This window comes from Manis pentadactyla, chromosome Y (assembly GCF_030020395.1).
Source record: "Manis pentadactyla isolate mManPen7 chromosome Y, mManPen7.hap1, whole genome shotgun sequence".
Lineage (NCBI taxonomy): Eukaryota > Metazoa > Chordata > Mammalia > Pholidota > Manidae > Manis > Manis pentadactyla.
In genome coordinates this window covers 29,678,469-29,699,957 of record NC_080039.1, presented here as the reverse complement: position 1 = coordinate 29,699,957, position 21,489 = coordinate 29,678,469, and the positions used below count along the sequence as shown (strand labels likewise).

At 39.1% G+C, this 21,489-nt stretch overlaps 1 protein-coding gene across 1 annotated transcript in view; it reads left to right on the top strand.

The window, feature by feature from the left end:
* The window catches only part of LOC130682111 (transcription initiation factor TFIID subunit 1-like), a 45,299-nt gene that overhangs the window by 8,764 nt on the left and 15,046 nt on the right, over window positions 1-21,489 (top strand). Inside the window, 14 exon segments of the mRNA XM_057496247.1 lie at window positions 4,579-4,698; window positions 5,784-6,025; window positions 6,435-6,653; window positions 7,040-7,258; window positions 7,598-7,757; window positions 7,760-7,804; window positions 9,067-9,243; window positions 9,590-9,716; window positions 9,812-9,920; window positions 10,008-10,214; window positions 10,694-10,787; window positions 10,790-10,866; window positions 11,094-11,198; window positions 21,224-21,365. Of these exon segments, the coding sequence (XP_057352230.1) occupies window positions 4,579-4,698; window positions 5,784-6,025; window positions 6,435-6,653; window positions 7,040-7,258; window positions 7,598-7,757; window positions 7,760-7,804; window positions 9,067-9,243; window positions 9,590-9,716; window positions 9,812-9,920; window positions 10,008-10,214; window positions 10,694-10,787; window positions 10,790-10,866; window positions 11,094-11,198; window positions 21,224-21,365 (2,043 nt within the window).

Genomic DNA, 21,489 nt, shown 5'->3' with positions numbered 1-21,489 from the left:
GTTGAAGTCTCCTAAAATGAATGCATTGCTTTCTATTTCCTCCTTTAATTCTGTTACTATTTGTTTCACATATGCTGATGCTCCTGTATTCGGTGCATATATATATTTATAATGGTTATATCCTCCTATTGGACAGACCTGTTTATCCTTATGTAATGTCCTTCTTTATCTCTTGTTACTTTCTTTATTTTGAAGTCTGACTTTGTCTGATACAAGTACTGCAACACCTGCGTTTTTCTCTCTGTTGTTTGCAAGGAATATCTTTTTTTCCATATCGCGTTTGCTCCTTGTGGCGGTGACAACAGCGATATGTACACAGACCTGGTTCACTTCAGTTCTTTATTGTTGCTCGGAAGGTCGGTAGAAGGTGAGTGAGAAGAAGCAACAGCCGGAGGGAGCGAGTGAGAGGAAGAATGAGAGGAGAGAGACAGTCTCCTTCTCTTTCCTGCTTATGCCTTATATAAAGGAAGCTGGCCTATGGTGATCAAGATCATGCGTGACCTTTAAGCTGATTGGTAGCATGCCTTCTGCATGAGTTGAGCACGAGCGCGGAAGCATGGGGCAAGCCTATAGGAGCAACTTCCTTATGCTAATGCCACCAAACCAGGAAGGGTGGCGCCCAGGAAGCGGACGCCATCTTGGGGCGTTGGTCAGCTACAGTGGAAGGGCGGTGGTCAGCTCTAGTGGGACTCAGCCTCGGCCGTAGGCCGGCCCCTACATTTCCATCCCTTGACTTTTAGTCTGTGCGTGTCTTTGGGTTTGAGGTGACTCTTGTAAACAGCATATGGATGGGTCTTGCTTTTTTATCCATTCTATTACTCTTTGTCTTTTGATTGGTGCATTCAGTCCATTTACATTTAGGGTAATTTTTGAAAGATATATGTTTTTGACATTGCAGGCTTTAGATTCGTGTTTACCAAATGTTCAAGGTTAGCTTTTTTACTATCTTACTGTCTAACTTACCTTGCTTATTGAGCTGTTATAAACACTGTCTGATGTTTATTTTTTTCTCTCCCTTCTTATTCCTCCTTCTCCATTCTTTTTATGTTGGGTGTTTTATTCTGTGACCTTTTGTGTTCCTTTGACTGCTTTTGTGAGTAGTTGATTTTATTTTTGCCTTTAGTTAGTATTTGGTTGGTCTGCTTTCTTTGCTGTGATTTTATTTTCTCTGGTGACATCTGTTTAGGCTTAGGAGTGCTCCCATCTAGAGCAATCCATCTAAAATACCCTGTAGGGTTGTTTTTTGGGAGGCAAATTCCCTCAACTTTTACTTGTTTGGGAACTGTTAAACCCTCCTTCATATTTAAAGGATAATTGTGCTGGATACGGTATCCTTGGTTCAAGGCCCTTCTGTTTCATTGTATTGAATATACAATGCCATTCTTTTCTGGCCTGTAAGGTTTTCTGTTGAGAAGTCTGATGATAGCCTGATGGGTTTTCCTTTGTAGGTGACCTTTGTCCTCTCTCTAGCTGCCTTTAAAACTCTGTGCTTGTCCTGTGCACCCTTGCCAGTATTTATTTTTGTCTTATGGATGTTGGCCATCCTAACTGGTGTGAGATGATATCTCATTGTGGTTTTAATTTGTGTTTCCCTGATGATTAGCCATCTGGAGTTTCTTTTCAAGTACCTATTAGCCATTTGAATTTCTTCTATGGAGATGTGTCTGTTCAGATCCTCTGCCCATTTTTTAATCAGGTTATTTGTTTTTTTGGGTGTTGAGGCATGTGAGTTCTTTATATATTTTTTATGTTAACCCCTTGTCTGATAAGTCATTTATGAATATATTCTCCCGTATTGTAGGATGTCTTGTTGTTCTGCTGCTGGTGTCCTTTGCTGTACTGAAGCTTTTGTTTTGATGAACTTCCACTTTTTCATTTTTGATTTTGTTTCTCTTGCTCAAGAGATGTGTTCAGGAAAAAATTGCTCATGTTAATGTTCAAGAGATTTTGTCTATGTTTACTTCTGAATTTTATGGTTTCATGTCTTACATTCAGGTCTTTGATCCATTTGGGTTATCTTTGTATATGGAGTTAGACAGTAATCCAGTTTCATTCTCTTAAATGTAGCTGTCCAGTTTTGCCAACACCAGTTGTTGAAGAGGCTGTCATTTCCCTATTGTATATAGGCAGCTCCTTTATTGTATATTAATTAGCAATATATGTGTGGCTATGGGTTTGTTCTTGTGTGAGTTCCAAATTGTCCTGATTATTGTGGCTCTGTAGTAGAGCTTGAAGTTAGGGAGCGTAATCCCCCCTACTTTGGTCTTCCTTCTCAGTATTGTTTTGGCTTTTAGGGCTCTTTTGTGCTTCCATATGAATTTTAGAACTATTTGGTCTACTTCTTTGAAGAATACTATTGGTATTTTGGTAGGGATTGAGTTGAATCTGTAGATTCCTTTAGGTAGGATGGCCATTTTAACAACATTAATTCTTCCTATCCATGCACATGGTATATATTTCCATTTATTGGTGTCTTTAATTTCTCTCAATGAGTGTCTTGTAGTTTTCAGGATATAGGTCTTTGATCTCCTTGGTTAGGTTTATTCCTAGGTATATTATTCCTTTTGATACAATTGTAAGTAGAGTTGTTTTCTTGATTTCTCTTTCTACTAGTTCATTGTTAGTAGATAGGAATGCCACGGATTTCTGTGTATTAATTTTGTGTCCTGCAACTTTGCTGCATTCAGTTATTGGTCATAGTAGTTTTTTGGTGGAGTCTTTAGGATTTTATGTGCAGTATCATATCATCTACATACAGTGACAGTTTAATTTCCTCTTTACCAATCTAGATGACTTTTATTTCTTTGTTGTCTGATTGCTGTGGCTAGGACCTCCAGTGCTATGTTGAATAAAAGTGGGAAGAGTGGGCATCCTTGTCTTGTTCTCGATCTTAGAGGAGAAGCTTTCAGCTCTTCACTATTAAGTATGATATTGGCTATGGGTTTGTCATATATGGACTTCATTATGTTGAGGTACTTGCTTTCTATACCCTTTTGGCTGAGAGTTTTTATCATGAATGGATGTTGAATTATGTTGAATGCTTTTTAAGCATCTATTGAAATGATCATGTGAATTTTGCCCTTCTTTTGTTGATGTGTACAATGTTAATGAATTTTTTATATTGTGCCATCCGTGCATCCCTGGAAGAAATCCCGCTTGCTCATGATGGACGATCTTTTTATGTATTTTTGAATTTGGTTTGCTGATATCTTTGTGGAGTATTTTTGCATTTATGTTCATCAGGGATATTGGTCTATATCTTTCTTTTTTTGTGGTGTCTTCTTCTGGTATTGGTATTAGAGTGAAGCTGGCCTTACAGATGGAGTTTGGAAGTATTCCCTCCTCTTCTACTTTTTGGAAAACCTTAAGGACGATGGGTATTAGTTCTTCTCTAAACATTTGATAAAATTCAGTGGTGTAGGGGTTTTGTTCTTAGGTAGGTTTTTGATTACCAGTTTAATTTTGTGCTGGTAATTGGTCTGTTCAGATTTTCTGTTTCATTCTGGGTCAGCTTTGGAAGGTTGTATTTTTCTAGAAAGTTGTCCAATTTTTTAGGTTATCCAGTTTGTTAGCATATAATTTTTCATAGTATTCTCTAATAATATGTTGTATTTATGAGGTGTCCATAGTGATTTTTTGTTTCTCATTTCTGATTTGGTTTATGTGTGTGCAGTCTCTATTTTTTTCTTGATAAATGTGGCTACGGTTTTATCTGTTTGGTAATATTCTCAAAGAACCAGTTCCTGGTTTCATTGATTCTTTCTATTGTTTTATTCTTCTCAATTCTATTTATTTCTACTCTGATTATTTTTATGTCCCTCCATCTACTGACTTTGGGCCTCATTTGTTCTTTTTTTGTTTCATTAATTGTGAGTTTAGACTATTCATTTGGGATTGTTCTTGTTTCTTGCAGTAAGCCTGTATTGCTATGTACTTTCCTCTTAGAACTGCTTTTGCTGCATCCCACATGTTTTGAGCTGTTGAGTTGTTGTTTTCATTTGTCTTCATGTAGAGTGAAAAGGTATTTTGGTAGAAGAACATGGTACAATTGTAGAGGGGATAAGTCAGGGCAAGGCATATAGATTTGGTGATTTTTGAGAAAGGAAATGGAAAGTATAGAGGAATAAAAGAGTGTTCAAGACCAAGTCTTGAGTGATGCCTGTGCCTAAAGGACAGTGAAAAGCACAACCAACTGGAGGAAGTGGACAAGAAATGTGTCAGACTTGGGAGGTGAGAAAAGAAAAAGTCCAGTCTCAAGGAAAGTGACAGAAGAATGTTAAATTCAATTATAAGATTAAGCAGGGCAAAATAACAAATAAAGCAAGATTTGATCAGGACAAGGTTCAAAGGTTTTTAAACAGTTTTTGGGAACTCCCTAAGTTCCTGTATGATGTATACATAGTGGAACAGCATTTGTTGATGTCATTTCCTTCTGAAGGTGGAAGGTGCATCTTCCCTGTGTGTTCTTAGGGATCTGCATAGAGCTTCATTTGGTGCTTTAAATTCTTGAGTGAAGAGGGAGCACCAGACTGTTGTGTGACATTCTGAATACTGTGCTTACCTTTTTGGTATTATTAGATTATGATGTAGATGACTATGATGCTGGTTGTGAAGACATAGATTGCAAGTTGATGCCTCCTCCACCTCCACCCTCAGGACCTATGAAGAAGGATAAAGACCAAAATGCTATTACCTGTGGTAGGTAGTTTGTTTTTATTGACGGAGCAAGTTTGATTCAAAAGTCCAGATTTTTGGTGTGCACCTAGGGGGCTATTAAGCTGCTAGGACAGGATACAAATTTCTCTATTAAAGGTAAGATTTACTTTTAAAACATGTGGCAGCAATATCTTAACATGCACTCAAGAAGAGGTAGTTTAAACTAGTCAGTGGTACTCAAATCTGGCTACCCATCAGAATCACCCCAGGTCTTTAAAAAAATACGGATTTCTGACTCTTCATCCCTGGAGAGTCTTAATTCAGAAGATGTGGGATAGAGCTCAGGAATTTCAAAAAGTACAGTATCCCAAAGTAATTTCTGATGCAACTCATTTGGGTACTGGTATTTGGAAACTACCCGTTTAGATGATTCTCTTTAAAATAAATTAAATGGGGAAGGCACTCTAGAATGTGTATAAATCATATAGAGCCAATAGCCAGATTCAGAGATTACAAAGGCGGAGTCCTCATTGATCATCTCACCTCTTCCTCAGTCTGCAATAGTAGTAACCCTGTCCTATGCTAGAATTTGGGGAAGAGCAGTGTCTTTGATCTCCTGTATTTTGATGCTTATGTTAACCTAAGCTACTTCTATTAGAATTTTAAGCCATTTCCTTTTTAGTCTGTGGGCTAAACAGCAGCTATAATTTTATGTCATAGATCTTATTTTATGCTAAATAACTTCATTGTTATCCTATGGCCTTAAAAAAATTCTTCACCTCATGGGTCTCTGAACCAAATATGATAAGGGCTGACTGATGTAAAAATGTATAATTTTGGGCACATTCATTTAACCTAATATATTTACAGGAAGTAGTAAATGTAGTAATAGTGTTTGTTCTCTTTCATCACAACCCTAGGGTACCAGGTACAAGGTGAGTTGGGGATAGTGGAAGATAATGAATTGGAATGAGTGTTTTGGGTTGCATTCTAGTAATCTGGGTTCTTGGAACTATATCCCCTGCCACTGAGCCATGCATATAAGCGTAGATTGGGGGTTGTTGGCTGAATTTGAGGAAATAATGCTCACACCTGTATGCCAAAGGGGTTTCTCTTCCTTGTTGCAGTGTCTGAGGATGGAGAAGGCATCATTTTGCCCTCCATCATTGCCCCTTCCTCTTTGGCCTCAGAGAAAGTGGACTTCAGTAGTTCCTCTGACTCAGAAATTGAGATAGGACCTCAGGAAGTAACACAGGCAGAATCTGAGAACAGAAAACTGACCCTACCATTGGCTGGGATTATGCAGTATGATGCCACCAAGCTGTTCCCAAGTGTCACAGAACTTTTCCCAGAATTTCGATCTGGAAAGGTACTTTCTGTGGAAAATGCCCACATTGCAAACCACTGACTCCTTCTAAATACTGAGATCTGTTGTCAAGGTACTAAATATAGAATGGCTTCCTTATTCTTAAAATCTAAAGGTGTCCTTATCCGAGGACATTATAGTAAGTCTTTTTTTAAGTTGCATGCATTGATAGCACATGTGATTTATATAGTTCTCATTAGAAATCGTTCTTGTTGTCTTAGAAGAATTAGTCCAAATTACTAAGGAATACTTCTTTCTTTGATTTTTTGGATGAGGTTATAAATCTGAGTTTAGCACTCCTTGATCTCTTCTCTACAGTTGAGTAGACCCCTCAAAGTTTCCAGACCCAGATGTTGCTGTTTTTGTATCTGGCGTTTGAGTTTCTGATGCAGTAATGTGTTCTGTGTGCTAGGTGTTACGCTTCCTACGTCTTTTTGGGCCAGGGAAGAACGTCCCATCTGTTTGGCAGAGTGCTCGGAGAAAGAGGAAAAAGAAGCACCATGATCTGATACAAGAAGAGCAGATCCAGGAGGTGGAGTGCTCAGTAGAATCAGAAACCAACCAGAAGTCTTTGTGGAACTATGACTATGCTCCACCACCACCTACAAAGCAGTGTCTCTCTGGTGATGAAGTAGACATTAGGGACCTGCGATTAAGACCTAGGAGGGGAACAAATGAGTTCCCCCTGGCATATGTCTAAATTAGAAATAACACCTTAGTAGGCAGAGTACTGTGGTGATTACAAGTAATCATGAGTTCAGTTCCAGTGGCTATTCCTTCCTTTTTGTAATAAAAAAGTACTGGGGGCTGGAAGATGGTGATATGTAAACTGGAGAATAGGAGAGTTTGAATGATAAGCACGGTGTGCCATGATATACCTCTGTTGTTTATATTCTAACTCCAGTTCTATTCAAGAATCATCCTTATGGCTCTTTTAACTTGCTCACCTGCCTATATTCTTAGGACATCTGGGATCAGGAAATCCTCTTCCCCTTCCACTACTTTGTTTTGTTACAGATCACGATGATGGCTCCTGTGGAGTCCAAATTTTCCCAGTCAACTGGAGATATAGATAAAGTGACAGATATCAAACCAAAAGTGGCTGAGTGGTGTTACGGGCCTGCCCGACTGTGGTATGATATGCTGGGTGTCCCTGAAGATGGCAGTGGGTTTGACTATGGCATGAAACTGAGAAAGATGGAACATGAACCTGTGATAAAAAATAGAATGATGGAGGTAAGCAACACTAGTATGTAAGAATGGAATCAATGTGCCCAGGGCCCTATCAGTTTTATTTTACTTTCCAATTAGGAAGATAATGGGCAGGGTTTCATTGGTGAAAGATGTGGGTGTCTAAGCCTTTTGTCTCTTAAGGTGTATCACCCTGGCATCTAGGTCCCATTGTAAGGATTTTAATTGTGAAATGAGTGCTGTGCCATACTAGGAGTGGTCCTCCATTATTGAGTGGTTCTCTCAAGTCAAGAACAACATGTGATGTATGTAATATGGGATTTGGGGTGAAAACTTTGACCAGTGACCATTCAGGGATTTGTTGTCCCTTCTGTACTTATGCAGGACTTTAGGAAGCTTGAGGAAAGCGATGACACTGATCTTCTGGCTGATGAAAACTTCCTGATGGTGACACAGCTGCATTGGGTGGATGATATCATCTGGGATGGAGAGGATGTCAAACCCAAAGGGACAAAACCTCAGTGTGCAAGCCTGGCAGGCTGGCTTCTTCCAGCATGATGCCGAATGCCATGGCTTATAACGTTAAGCAAGGTTTGTTTCTATGCTGGCTGTGTCCAGCACACTGCCCTCCATCTCAGTCATCCTAATTGGGCTTAGCTGTAATCTTTGCTGCTGCTGAGTGAGGGCAGTGAAATGGTTTGGATCTGAGCCCTGATTCTAGTCTGTAATAAATTTTTTTTTGCACTGTTATTAATGAGCTGAGATTCTCATTAGAAGAATGTGAAAAACATTTTGAAATTAAAGATCTTTCTGAGCTATAATAATCCTTTATATGGTTCACTTTGTTTCCAAAACTCCTTTATCTTTATCATTCAGAATTTGCCTTCTTTCTCTTTAAACATGCCAAAAAAGGTATATTAATACTTAGTGTAGAAAACTTGGAAAATATGTTGTCAAAAGTCCCTGGTCATCCTACCATCCAAAGAGTATTGACTATTAACTTTTTTATATACTTTGTTTTCAGTTTTCTGTCTTGTGTGTGTGTATGTAGTAGCTGGGCTCATCTCTACAGATACAGTTTTTAACTAAGTATTCTATGTTCTAAGTTCTTCATAAATGTTTAATGACATGGGAAACTCATTTTAAACAAAAAGCATGTGAAGTGGCATACTTGATACCCTGCTTGTGTAAGTGGGGAAGAAAAGCACTCTATATAAACACACAAAGCTGACTAAAAGCAAATACAGTATTGGTGTCAAAGTGGTTATTCTGGTTTGTAAGATCACAGATAGCTGACTAAAAGCAAATACACTATGGGTGTCAAAGTGGTTATTCTGGTTTGTAAGATCACAGATAGCTTCAGTTTTCTTTATACCTTTCTGTATTTTCCAGATTTTCAGTTAACATGGATTACATATATAATTTGGAAGAAAAACAAAAATGTCTTAATTTTTAAATCTAAGAAATTATTTTTTTCCTTCCTCACACACTTTATTTGTTGCACAGTATTCTTACATGGATGATTTTATAGACTACAACAATAATTGTATTTTTAATATATTTTACTACCATTTATTGTTACCATATTTTGCCATATCATTTATTACCAAAATTTAATTGATTCCTTATTAAATATATGGCTGTTTAAATTTTGACTCATTAAAGTTATTGCAAGGAGCATTTTTCTGCAGCATTTTTTAAAGTGAGAAATACACTGTTTCCAGTAGGTTTCTTTTCAGTAGCCACATAAGTAATTCTTCTAACATTTGTTCCTTTTCCCTCTGCTCAAATCATGATTGAAAGGGGCATAAGTGTTTTGTCTATTGCTGAGTTTTTCTTCCTTTTTTGACTAGGTTTTGCAGCCACCCTGGGTGATGACAAGCCTTGGTATTCCATTTTCCCCACTGACAATGAGGAGCTGATATATGGACACTGGGAGGTCAATATCATTTGGGATGCCCAGGCCATGCCCTGACTTTTGGAGCCTCCTTTTTTGACACCTGATCCCAATGATGAGAATCTCATTTTGGGTGTGGTACTGTACGGCCAGTTTTATAATTGACAGCTTGCTGTTAATGTCAAGAGGCAGGAGAAAATGGGCAGGTCATGACTAGAATCTTCTCTGTAGCAGTTTGAGAGAATAAACGGTGGCTGTTAATTTCTAATATTTGTGTATCATTTAGGGAAAATTTGTAATGTAGGAAAGTTGGAAAGTAGTACCTTTGAGATGTCCTGAGTGTGTTTGGTGAGAGTGAATCATGGACCAGAAGTGGTTTGGAGTGGGATGAGATACCTGGTTAGGAAGTACAAAGGTACTGGGAGGAAAGGTGAATCTTAGGGATAGCACCTCCAGAGTGATTTTTATTTCATCCTTAGAAATTCCTGATGAGAAGGAAGAAGCCACCTCTAACTCCTTCTGTAAGGAGAATAAGAAGGAATCATCTCTGAAGAAAAGTTGAATTCTCTTAAGGAAAACAGGTGTCATCAAGGAGGAACCACAGCAGGTCTGTGAAGGGAAAAGGGACTTAGTGTTTAGAACAAAGAAAGGTAATGGAGAAGGGTAGTCTGACTAAGGCTTGTTTGACGACCTGTCATTTCGAACATGTGTCAGCCAGAAGTGAAAGATCCATGGAATCTCTCCAATGATGAATATTACTACCCCAAGCAACAGGGTCTAAGAGGCACTTTTGGAGGAAATATTATCCAGGTAAAAGCATTTTTTTCTGTGGTGGATGGGAATCACTGCTTTGTTCTGCTGGAGAATAGGGGTTAATCTTGCCTAAGCTAGAGTGAGTATTTAATTAGAACTTTTGTATCTCTTGCCTTAGCACTCAATCCAGCTGTGGAGTTACAGCAGCCCTTCTTTCCCACCCACATGGGGCCCATCAAAATCCAGCAGTTCCATCGCCCACTTCTGAAGAAGTATTCCTTTGAGGCACTATCTGAGCCAGCTCCTCATTCAGTCCAGCCCTTGCTAAAGCACATCAAAAAGAAGGCTAAGGTATGATTGAATCCTGGTTAGAAAGAAACAGCCATAAATAACATTGGAGTACAAATTGGGGAAATGCACTGGATATTAGGTGATATTGGGGAATTATTTACTTTCCTAGTTGTCATAGAATGTTACTGTGGTTATTTAGGAGACTGTCCTTAATTTTAGGAGATGCGAGCAAGATTACTTCATGGCTGAAGTGCTCTGATGACTGCAATTTTCAGAAATGGTTCTGCAGAATCCATAGGAGATTGTTATAGATAAAACAAATACAGCAAAATATAAATAGTTACATCTAGGTGGTGAGATGAGATGATAAGTGTTCATAGTTTTAGCTTTATTATAAAGTTTCAAAATTTTTATGATGAAATGAAAGAAAAGGCAAGTTGAGGTAGTGTTTGGTGTCAGTGTCTCAGAATGAACAGCATCAGTCTGTAGTTTCAGTTACCCTATCAGGAGGTGGACTATATTCTCCTTGTTCTGGGCAGATGAGAGAACAGGAGAGGCAAGCTTCAGATGGTGGAGAAATGTTTTTTATGCGCACACCTCAGGACCTCACAGGCAAAGATGGAGATCTTATTCTTCAGAATACAGTGAGGAAAATGGACCATTAATGATGCAGGTTGGAATGGCAACCAAGATAAAAAATTACTATAAGCGGGTGAGTCTATTCAGAAGATCTTTGTTGTTAATATAGCTAGTCAGATGTCCAGTGATAATCTGTAAATGTGTATTTGTCTTTGTTATACTATAGATTTCTTGGAAGAAAGGAATGGTATCTTAGAGGTAGTAATACTAGTAAAGTGTCAGTCATGCTTGTGGAATATTTTGTGTAGGTTTATTGATTATATTCCATGATAATAAGTGAGTCTGCTGTGTTCCTTATAGAAACCTGAAAAAGACCCTGGAGCCCCTGATTGTAAATATAGAGAAACTGTTTACTGCCATACATCTCCTTTTCTGGGATCTCTCCATCCTGGCCAATTACTGCAAGTGAGGAATTCTTTCCTGTTGTAACGTTTTGCTAAAGAAATTGACAGATGAGCTAGTCAGCCCCCAGAGAGAACCAGTTTTAGTTCATTGAGGTACTAGTCTTACATCAAATGTGGGGAAGATCAGTATAATCCAAGAGTGGTGGTAATCCAAAATTTTTTTGATCTTTTTATTAAAATTGGCTTCTAATTATGTTATTCATAAGCTAAATTTAAAGTAGTTTTTTGAAAATGCACACTGGTAAATCCAGAAACATCTGGGTGGCAAAGGGAAGTCAACCTGGGATTAATAATTATAGTTAATTTATAAATGTTTAATTTGGATGGGTCCAAGTGGTATGTTTTGACTGTATTAGTTGTGGTCATTTTGAGTATTGAACCACACCTAAACTGTGCTATTTAAAGTCCACAACCTTAGTAAAATGTTTTTTCTTCCTTTTTTGATGGCTGTAGAAAGGCCCTCTGGAAACCTAGCTTTCACACATTTTGTTGCAGGGAAATCAAGAGGTCCACAAATGATGTGAGGAAATCTCTAGCACTTGCCTGCCGTGTTTTTCCTCCCCTTAATTTCTCTTGGCAATCTTAACCATTTTCCCTGCTCTTGTACCTTGTGAGTTCCATTATTATTGTTGCTTATTCTCTTAAAGCATCTGCAAAGCCTATTTTTCTTTATCCTTTACATCTGTAGTCCATTTTCCAAGAGATTTTGAGTATTATCTTTATTCTATTACTGGCATTTTTCTTCCTGTAACTTTTTTTTTTTTTTTTTAAATAATTATTTTTTATTGAAGGGTAGTTGACACACAGGATTACATTACATGAGTTTCAAGTGTACAACACAGTGGTAGAACATTTATATACATAATTCTAGGTTACAGCTATCACCCTACCAGGCTGTTACAATATCTTGACTATATTCCTTATGCTATACATTACATCCCGGTTTTTATTTTACCATTGGAAGTCTGTCCTTTTTTTTTTTTTTTTTTGTGAGGGCATCTCTCATATTTATTGATCAAATGGTTGTTAACGACAATAAAATTCTGTATAGGGGAGTCAATGCTCAATGCACAATCATTAATCCACCCCAAGCCTAATTTTTGTCAGTCTCCAATCTTCTGAGGCATAACAAACAAGTTTTCACATGTAGAACAAATTCTTACATAATGAATAAGTTACATAGTGAACAGTACAAGGGCAGTCATCACAGAAACTTTCGGTTTTGCTCATGCATTATGAACTCTAAACAGTCAGTTCAAATATGAATGCTCATTTGGTTTTTATACTTGATTTATATGTGGATACCACATTTCTCTCTTTATTATTATTATTTTTAATAAAATGCTGAAGTGGTAGGTAGATACAAGATAAAGGTAGAAAACATAGTTTAGTGTTGTAAGAGAGCACATGTAGATGATCAGGTGTGTGCCTGTAGACTATGTGTTAATCCAAGCTAGACCAGGGCAATAAAACATCCACGTATGCAGAAGATTTCTCTCAGAACGGGGGGGTGAGGTTCTAAGCCTCACCTCTGTTGATCCCCAATTTCTCACCTGATGGACCCCCTGCGACTGTGCCTGTCTTAGGTTGTTCCTCCCTTGAGGAATCTTACCCGTCTCTGGCTAACCAGTCATCTTCCGGGGCCATACAGGGAAATGTGAAGTTGGTAAGTGAGAGAGAAGCCTTATTGTTTGAAAAAGTTAGCTTTTTACTTCTTTGCATATTTATGCCCTGTGGCTTCTATGCCCAGCATTTGTCTTGAGGTATCTTTACCACTTGGAAGAGTTATGATACTCGGTAAATTTGATATGAGGCACGAATTCTATTTAAGGGTTGTAGTTAGGAAGGAAGAAGAAAAGCTATAGAAGTAGCAGGTGGAAGAAAACATGGGAAGATTGATTATTTCTTTGATATATCTTCTTGTAGAGTAACTTCAGCATGTACAGGTTTTAAGCTACTACTTAAATTGCACACACACATTAAAATAATAGGAGTATAGTTACATAACCAAAGCATATCTGTAATTACCAGCCATCTGCAGTGAAACCACGAAAACCAGTTAGGCACCTTAGGCATTTGTGAAAACTTATCTATGATATGGTGGATATTGTCCAACTGAACTTGAACAGTCTGAGAGAAATCAGACAAATTAAAACAACCCATTCCTGGGGACTGTTCACATGCCATATGTTCTTTTAACAGTAAATAGTTTGTAGTTGTAAGACTTTGGAGCGCTACAATTTGCACTTCTCAAAATTCTTGGTTGAGTTCCAACAGTATAGATCCAGTCCAATTATGTTGTTTTACTGTATGCACAGGCCAGCTTAGATATCTCCTTCCTCATTCCCATGGCAAGTCCAGGAACTGGTGGGATGAGTGCATCTACAGCTGTAGCAGTGCGTGGATCTTTGTTGGGGTTTTTTGATGATCATCTTCTGGCATGAGTCTTCCAGAGAGTGCAGATGTTGGAAGTTCTTTTTCATATCGTATCTTAGTTCATTTTCGGGGTAGCCCAATTAGGCTTTGATCCTCTGTATAAACACAAACAGACCCTTTGCCTACACTTTTATATGCCCTTTATACCCTTGTGTAGAACTCGTTGGAGGTTACCACACAGGAACTGCCCTTTTTTTTTTTTTTGGAATCACTAATCTACACTTACATGACGAATATTATGTTTACTAGGCTCTCCCCTATACCAGGTCTCCCCTATAAACCCCTTTACAGTCACTGTCCATCAGCATAGCAAAATGTTGTAGAATCACTACTTGCCTTCTCTGTGTTGTACAGCCCTCCCTTTTCTCCTACCCCCCCATGCATGCTGATCTTAATACCCCCCTACTTCTCCCCCCCTTATCCCTCCCTACCCACCCATCCTCCCCAGTCCCTTTCCCTTTGGTACCTGTTAGTCCATTCTTGAGTTCTGTGATTCTGCTGCTGTTTTTTTCCTTCAGTTTTTCCTTTGTTCTTATATTCCACAGATAAGTGAAATCATTTGGTATTTCTCCTTCTCCGCTTGGCTTGTTTCACTGAGCATAATACCCTCCAGCTCCATCCATGTTGCTGCAAATGATTGGATTTGCCCTTTTCTTATGGCTGAGTAGTATTCCATTGTGTATATGTACCACATCTTCTTTATCCATTCATCTATTGATGGACATTTAGGTTGCTTCCAATTCTTGGCTATTGTAAATAGTGCTGCAATAAACATAGGGGTGCATCTGTCTTTCTCATACTTGATTGCTGCGTTCTTAGGGTAAATTCCTAGGAGTGGAATTCCTGGGTCAAATGGTAAGTCTGTTTTGAGCATTTTGATGTACCTCCATACTGCTTTCCACAATGGTTGAACTAACTTACATTCCCACCAGCAGTGTAGGAGGGTTCCCCTTTCTCCACAGCCTCGCCAACATTTGTTGTTGTTTGTCTTTTGGATAGCAGCCATCCTTACTGGTGTGAGGTGATACCTCATTGTAGTTTTAATTTGAATTTCTCTGATAATTAGCGATGTGGAGCATCTTTTCATGTGTCTGTTGGCCATCTGTATTTCTTTTTTGGAGAACTGTCTCTTCAGTTCCTCTGCCCATTTTTTAATTGGGTTATTTGTTTTTTGTTTGTTGAGGCTGAGAGCTCCTTATATATTCTGGACGTCAAGCCTTTATCGGATGTGTCATTTTCAAATATATTCTCCCATACTGTAGGGATCCTTCTTGTTCTATTGATGGTGTCTTTTGCTGTACAGAAGCTTTTCAGCTTAATATAGTCCCACTTACTCATTTTTGCTGTTGTTTTCCTTGCCCGGGGAGATATGTTCAAGAAGAGGTCACTCATGTTTATGTCTAAGAGGTTTGTGCCTATGTTTTCTTCCAAGAGTTTAATGGTTTCATGGCTTACATTCAGGTCTTTGATCCATTTCGAGTTTACTTTTGTATATGGGGTTAGACAATGGTCCAGTTTCATTCTCCTACATGTAGCTGTCCAGTTTTGCCAGCACCACCTGTTGAAGAGACTGTCATTATGCCATTGTATGTCCATGGCTCCTTTATCAAATATTAATTGACCATATATGTCTGGGTTAATGTCTGGGTTCTCTAGTCTGTTCCATTGGTCTGTGGCTCTGCTCTTGTGCCAGTACCAAATTGTCTTGATTACTATGGCTTTATAGTAGAGCTTGAAGTTGGGGAGTGAGATCCCCCCTACTTTATTCTTCTTTCTCAGGATTGCTTTGGCTATTCGGGGTCTTTGGTGTTTCCATATGAATTTTTGAATTATTTGTTCCAGTTCATTGAAGAATGTTGCTGGTAGTTTCGTAGGGATTGCATCAAATCTGTATATTGCTTTGGGCAGGATGGCCATTTTGACGATATTAATTCTTCCTAGCCACGAGCATGGGATGAGTTTCCATCTGTTAGTGTCCCCTTTAATTTCTCTTAAGAGTGACTTGTAGTTTTCAGAGTATAAGTCCTTCACTTCTTTGGTTAGGTTTATTCCTAGGTATTTTATTTTTTTTGATGCAATTGTGAATGGAGTTGTTTTCCTGATTTCTCTTTCTGTTGGTTCATTGTTAGTATATAGGAAAGCCACAGATTTCTGTGTGTTGATTTTGTATCCTGCAACTTTGCTGTATTCCGATATCAGTTCTAGTAGTTTTGGGGTGGAGTCTTTAGGGTTTTTTATGTACAGTATCATGTCATCTGCAAATAGTGACAGTTTAACTTCTTCTTTACCAATCTGGATTCCTTGTATTTCTTTATTTTGTCTGATTGCCGTAGCTAGGACCTCCAGTACTATGTTGAATAACAGTGGGGAGAGTGGGCATCCCTGTCTAGTTCCCGATCTCAGCGGAAATGCTTTCAGCTTCTCTCTGTTCAATATAATGTTGGCTGTGGGTTTATCATAGATGGCCTTTATTATGTTGAGGTACTTGCCCTCTATTCCCATTTTGCTGAGAGTTTTTAACATGAATGGATGTTGAACTTTGTCAAATTCTTTTTCAGCATCTATGGAGATGATCATGTGGTTTTTGTCTTTCTTTTTGTTGATGTGGTGGATGATGTTGATGGACTTTCGAATGTTGTACCATCCTTGCATCCCTGGAATGAATCCCACTTGGTCTTGGTGTATGATCCTTTTGATGTATTTTTGAATTCGGTTTGCTAATATTTTGTTGAGTATTTCTGCATCTACGTTCATCAGGGATATTGGTCTGTAGTTTTCTTTTTTGGTGGGGTCTTTGCCTGGTTTTGGTATTAGGGTGATGTTAGCTTCATAGAATGAGTTTGGGAGTATCCCCTCCTCCTCTATTTTTTGTAAAACTATAAGGAGAATGGGTATTATGTCTTCCCTGTATGTCTGATAAAATTCCAAGGTAAATCCATCTAGCCCGGGGGTTTTGTTCTTTGGTAGTTTTTTGATTACCTCTTCATTTTCGTTGCTGGTAATTGGTCTGTTTAGATTTTCTGTTTCTTCCTGGGTCAATCTTGGAAGGTTATATTTTTCTAGGAAGTTGTCCATTTCTCCTAGGTTTCTCAGCTTGTTAGCATATAGGTTTTCATAGTATTCTCCAATAATTCTTTGCATTTCCGTGGGGTCCGTCGTGATTTTTCCTTTCTCGTTTCTGATACTGTTGATTTGTGTTGACTCTCTTTTCTTCTTAATAAGTCTGGCTAGAGGATTATCTATTTTGTTTATTTTCTTGAAGAACCAGCTCTTGGTTTCATTGATTTTTGCTATTGTTTTATTCTTCTCAATTTTATTTATTTCTTCTCTGATCTTTATTATGTCCCTCCTTCTGCTGACATTAGGCCTCATCTGTTCTTCTTTTTCCAATTTCGATAATTGTGACATTAGACCATTCATTTGGGATTGCTCTTCCTTTTTTAAATATGCTTGGATTGCTATATACTTTCCTCTTAAGACTGCTTTTGCTGTGTCCCACAGAAGTTGGGGCTTAGTGTTGTTGTTGTCATTTGTTTCCATATATTGCTGGATCTCCATTTTGATTTGGTCATTGATCCATTGATTATTTAGGAGCGTGTTGTTAAGCCTCCATGTGTTCGTGAGCCTCTTTGCTTTCTTTGTACACTTTATTTCTAGTTTTATGCCTTTGTGGTCTGAAAAGTTGGTTGGTAGGATTTCAATCTTTTGGAATTTTCTGTGGCTCTTTTTGTGGCCTAGTATGTGGTCTATTCTGGAGAATGTTCCATGTGCACTTGAGAAGAATGTATATCCCGCTGCTTTTGGATGTAGAGTTCTATAGATGTCTATTAGGTCCATCTGCTCTACTGTGTTGTTCAGTGCTTCCGTGTCCTTACTTATTTTCTGCCCAGTGGATCTATCCTTTGGGGTGAGTGGTGTGTTGAAGTCTCCTAGAATGAATGCATTGCAGTCTATATCCCCCTTTAGTTCTGTTAGTATTTGTTTCACATATGCTGGTCCTCCTGTGTTGGGTGCATATATATTTAGAATGGTTATATCCTCTTGTTTGACTGAGCCCTTTATCATTGTGTAGTGTCCTTCTTTATCTCTTGTTACTTTCTTTGTTTTGAAGTCTATTTTGTCTGATATTAGTACTGCAACCCCTGCTTTCTTCTCACTGTTGTTTGCTTGAAATATGTTTTTCCATCCCTTGACTTTTAGTCTGTACATGTCTTTGGGTTTGAGGTGAGTTTCTTGTAAGCAGCATGTAGATGGGTCTTGCTTTTTTATCCATTCTGTTACTCTGTGTCTTTTGATTGGTGCATTCAACCCATTAACATTTAGGGTGACTATTGAAAGATATGTACTTATTGCCATTGCAGGCTTTAAATTCGTGGTTACCAAAGGTTCAAGGTTAGCCTCTTTAGTATCTTACTGCCTAACTTAGCTCGCTTATTGAGCTGTTATATACACTGTCTGGAGATTCTTTTCTTCTCTCCCTTCTTGTTCCTCCTCCTCGATTCTTCATATGTTGGGTGTTTTGTGCTGTGCTCCTTCTAGGAGTGCTGCCATCTAGAGCAGTCCCTGTAAGATGTTCTTTAGAGGTGGTTTGTGGAAAGCAAATTCCCTCAGCTTTTGTTTGTCTGGGAATTGTTTAATCCCACCATCATATTTGAATGATAGTCGTACTGGATACAGTATCCTTGGTTCAAGGCCCTTCTGTTTCATTGTATTAAATATATCATGCCATTCTCTTCTGGCCTGTAGGGTTTCTGTTGAGAAATCTGACGTTAGCCTGATGGGTTTCCCTTTATAGGTGACCTTTTTCTCTCTAGCTGCCTTTAACACTCTTTCCTTGTCCTTGATCTTTGCCATTTTAATTATTATGTGTCTTGATGTTGCCCTTCTTGGATCCTTTCTGTTGGGGTTTCTGTGTATTTCCGTGGTCTGTTTGATTACTTCCTCCCTCAGTGTGGGGAAGTTTTCAGCAATTATTTCTTCTAAGATACTTTCCATCTCTTTTCCTCTCTCTTCTTCTTCTGGGACCCCTATAATACGGATATTGTTCCTTTTGGATTGGTCACACAGTTCTCTTAATATTGTTTCATTCCTGGAGATCCTTTTGTCTCTCTCTATGTCAGCTTCCATGCGTTCCTGTTCTCTGATTTCAATTCCATCAATGGCCTCTTGCATTCTATCCATTCTGCTTATAAACCCTTCCAGAGTTTGTTTCATTTCTGCGATCTCCTTTCTGGCATCTGTGATCTCCTTCCGGACTTCATTCCATTTCTCTTGCGTATTTCTCTGCATCTCTGTCAGCATGTTTATGATTCTTATTTTGAATTCTTTGTCAGGAAGACTGGTTAGGTCTGTCTCCTTCTCTGGTGTTGTCTCTGTGATCTTTGTCTGCCTGTAGCTTTGCCTTTTCATGGTGATAGGAATAGTCTGCAGAACTGGGACGAGTGACGGCTGGAAGGACTTCCTTTCTTGTTGGTTTGTGGCCCTCCTCTCCTGGGAGAACAGCGGCCTCTAGTGGCTTGTGCTGCGCAGCTGCGCGCAGACAGGGTTTCTGCTTCCTGCCCGGCTGCTATGGAGTTAATCTCCGCTGTTGCTGTGGGCGTGGCCTGGCTCGGGCAGCTACTCCAAAATGGTGGAGTCGCGTTGGAGCACGAGCTGCTGGGAGGCTATTTATCTCCGTAAGGGGCCTCCCTGCTCCCTGCAGCCCAGGGGTTAGGGTGCCCAGAGATCCCGGATTCCCTACCTCTGGATTAAGTGACCCGCCCTGCCCCTTTAAGACTTCCAAAAAGCACCCGCCAAAACAAAACAACGACCACAAAAAAAAACAGGAAAAAAAATTTTTTTAATTAAAAAAAAAAAAAATTTTAATTAAAAAAAAAGGTGGTCGTTCGTTTTTCTTTATTCTCCGGTGCCAGCCTCAGGCCTCTGCTCACTGGTCTTTCTGCCCTGTTTCCCTTGTATTGGGGTCCCTGTCCCTTTAAGACTTCCAAAAAGCGCTCGCCAAAACAAAGCAGCAAAAAAGCAAAAAAAAAAAAAAATGGTCGCGCGCTTTTCTTATGTCCTCTGTCGCCCAGCCTCCAGTGCCTGCTCACTGTCCTTGCTGCCCTGTTTTCCCAGTATCGAGGGCCCTGCACTCTGGCCCGGATGGCGGGGGCTGGGTGTTCGGCAGCCCTGGGCTCCGTCTCCCTCCCGCTCTGCCTGCTCTTCTCCCGCCGGGAGCTGGGGGGAGGGGCGCTCGGCTCCCGCGGGGCCGGGGCTTGTATCTTACCCCCTTCGCGACTCGCTGGGTTCTCTCAGGTGTGGATGTGGTCTGGATATTGTCCTGTGTCCTCTGATCTTTATTCTAGGAAGGGTTGTCTTTGTTATATTTTCATAGATATATGTTGTTTTGGGAGATTTCCGCTGCTCTACTCACGCCGCCATCTTCCGCCCCTCTCTCTTCCTGTAACTTTGAGGTGTTCTATGAATCCATCTCCTTCTTTTGTGGCTACCTTTGTAGTTTCTGAAAAATCCTGTTTTATCTTCTCCTGTAATTCTTTTTGTTTCTGTATTTCACAATTAGAATTTTGTTTTCACAGTCGTATTTTGAAAATCCTCTTTCTTCTTATACACAACTCTGATTTTCTCTGAAGTCTTTCCTTAGATGCATAGTTTCTTGTGACATTGATTCCCATGTGGCTGCTACTTAAGTCCAAAATGTTTCTCTCTTCCATGTTTTATCTGTCTTCTCTAGCATATATTCTACCTCATTAGCTTTTGTTGTTTTATTTTTAAATTTCTTTAACAAATGTTCTGATCTCATCTGTATTATGTCAGGGGCTAGGGTAGTAGTATAGTACTTATCAGATGACTTCCATATATAATCTTTATAGCAATCCTGTGAGGTATAAGCTTTTTAAGTATCTGCTTTGTAGATGGCGGAAAGTTAAGCTCAGGGATATTAAATAACTTACCTGACATCATAATAGTGAGTAGCAGAGCCAGTGTCATGACTCCAAATCCTGTAGTTTCCCCTCTGCTGACTCTTAAAGATTGCCAGTGGATAAAAACTTAACCTGTCCAATCCCACTTGATATTCCGTGTTATAATTTGTTTATATTACTGGATGGATTTTAGGTGGCATAATGGGAACAAGAGCAGACAAGCTTGATTATCCTTTCTCATTAGTTGACCAAATTTCTTAGGGCTTGTCTGTATATAATTTGATGTTTTTCCATCTGTTTTAGGCATTTGAGAACAACCTTTTTCTTGCCCCTATTTACCTTCATAAGATGCCAGAAACTGACTTTCTTATCATTTGGACAAGATAAGGTTACTATATTTGGGAATTAGTGGATATTTTTGTGGTTGGCCAGCAGTGCCCCTTGTTTTGAAGTTCCTAGGCCTAACTCCAAAAGGGCTAATACACACATTCGAGACTTTCTGCAGGTAAGAATGAGAGGATAAGGAGGAGGTCAGGATGCACATAAAAGGGTATATGAATTTGGGGGCACATCAAGAAAGATCAAAACACACAGGGGCTTAGCAGGGGAAGGGGCCCTGGTGAGGGCTTTTATTATTTGTCAGATAGAAAACATTTGGTTTATTGGGCAGGTTTTTATTTACCGCCTCTTCTGGAAGAGTAAAGATCGGCCACAGTGGATCCGAATGGAAGATATAAAAAAAGCCTTTCCTTTCCATTCAGAAAGCAGCATCCGGAAGAGGCTAAAGCTCTGCGCTGACTTCAAACGCACAGGTCATCAGTTGTGATTGATTATTTGTCCTCTCTGCCACTTTCCAAGAAAGGAATTAGGGATTTCTGTTAAAGGATAAGTGTACAGCTAACAAAATGGAAAAAGAAATTGTCAGTCATCTAAAGG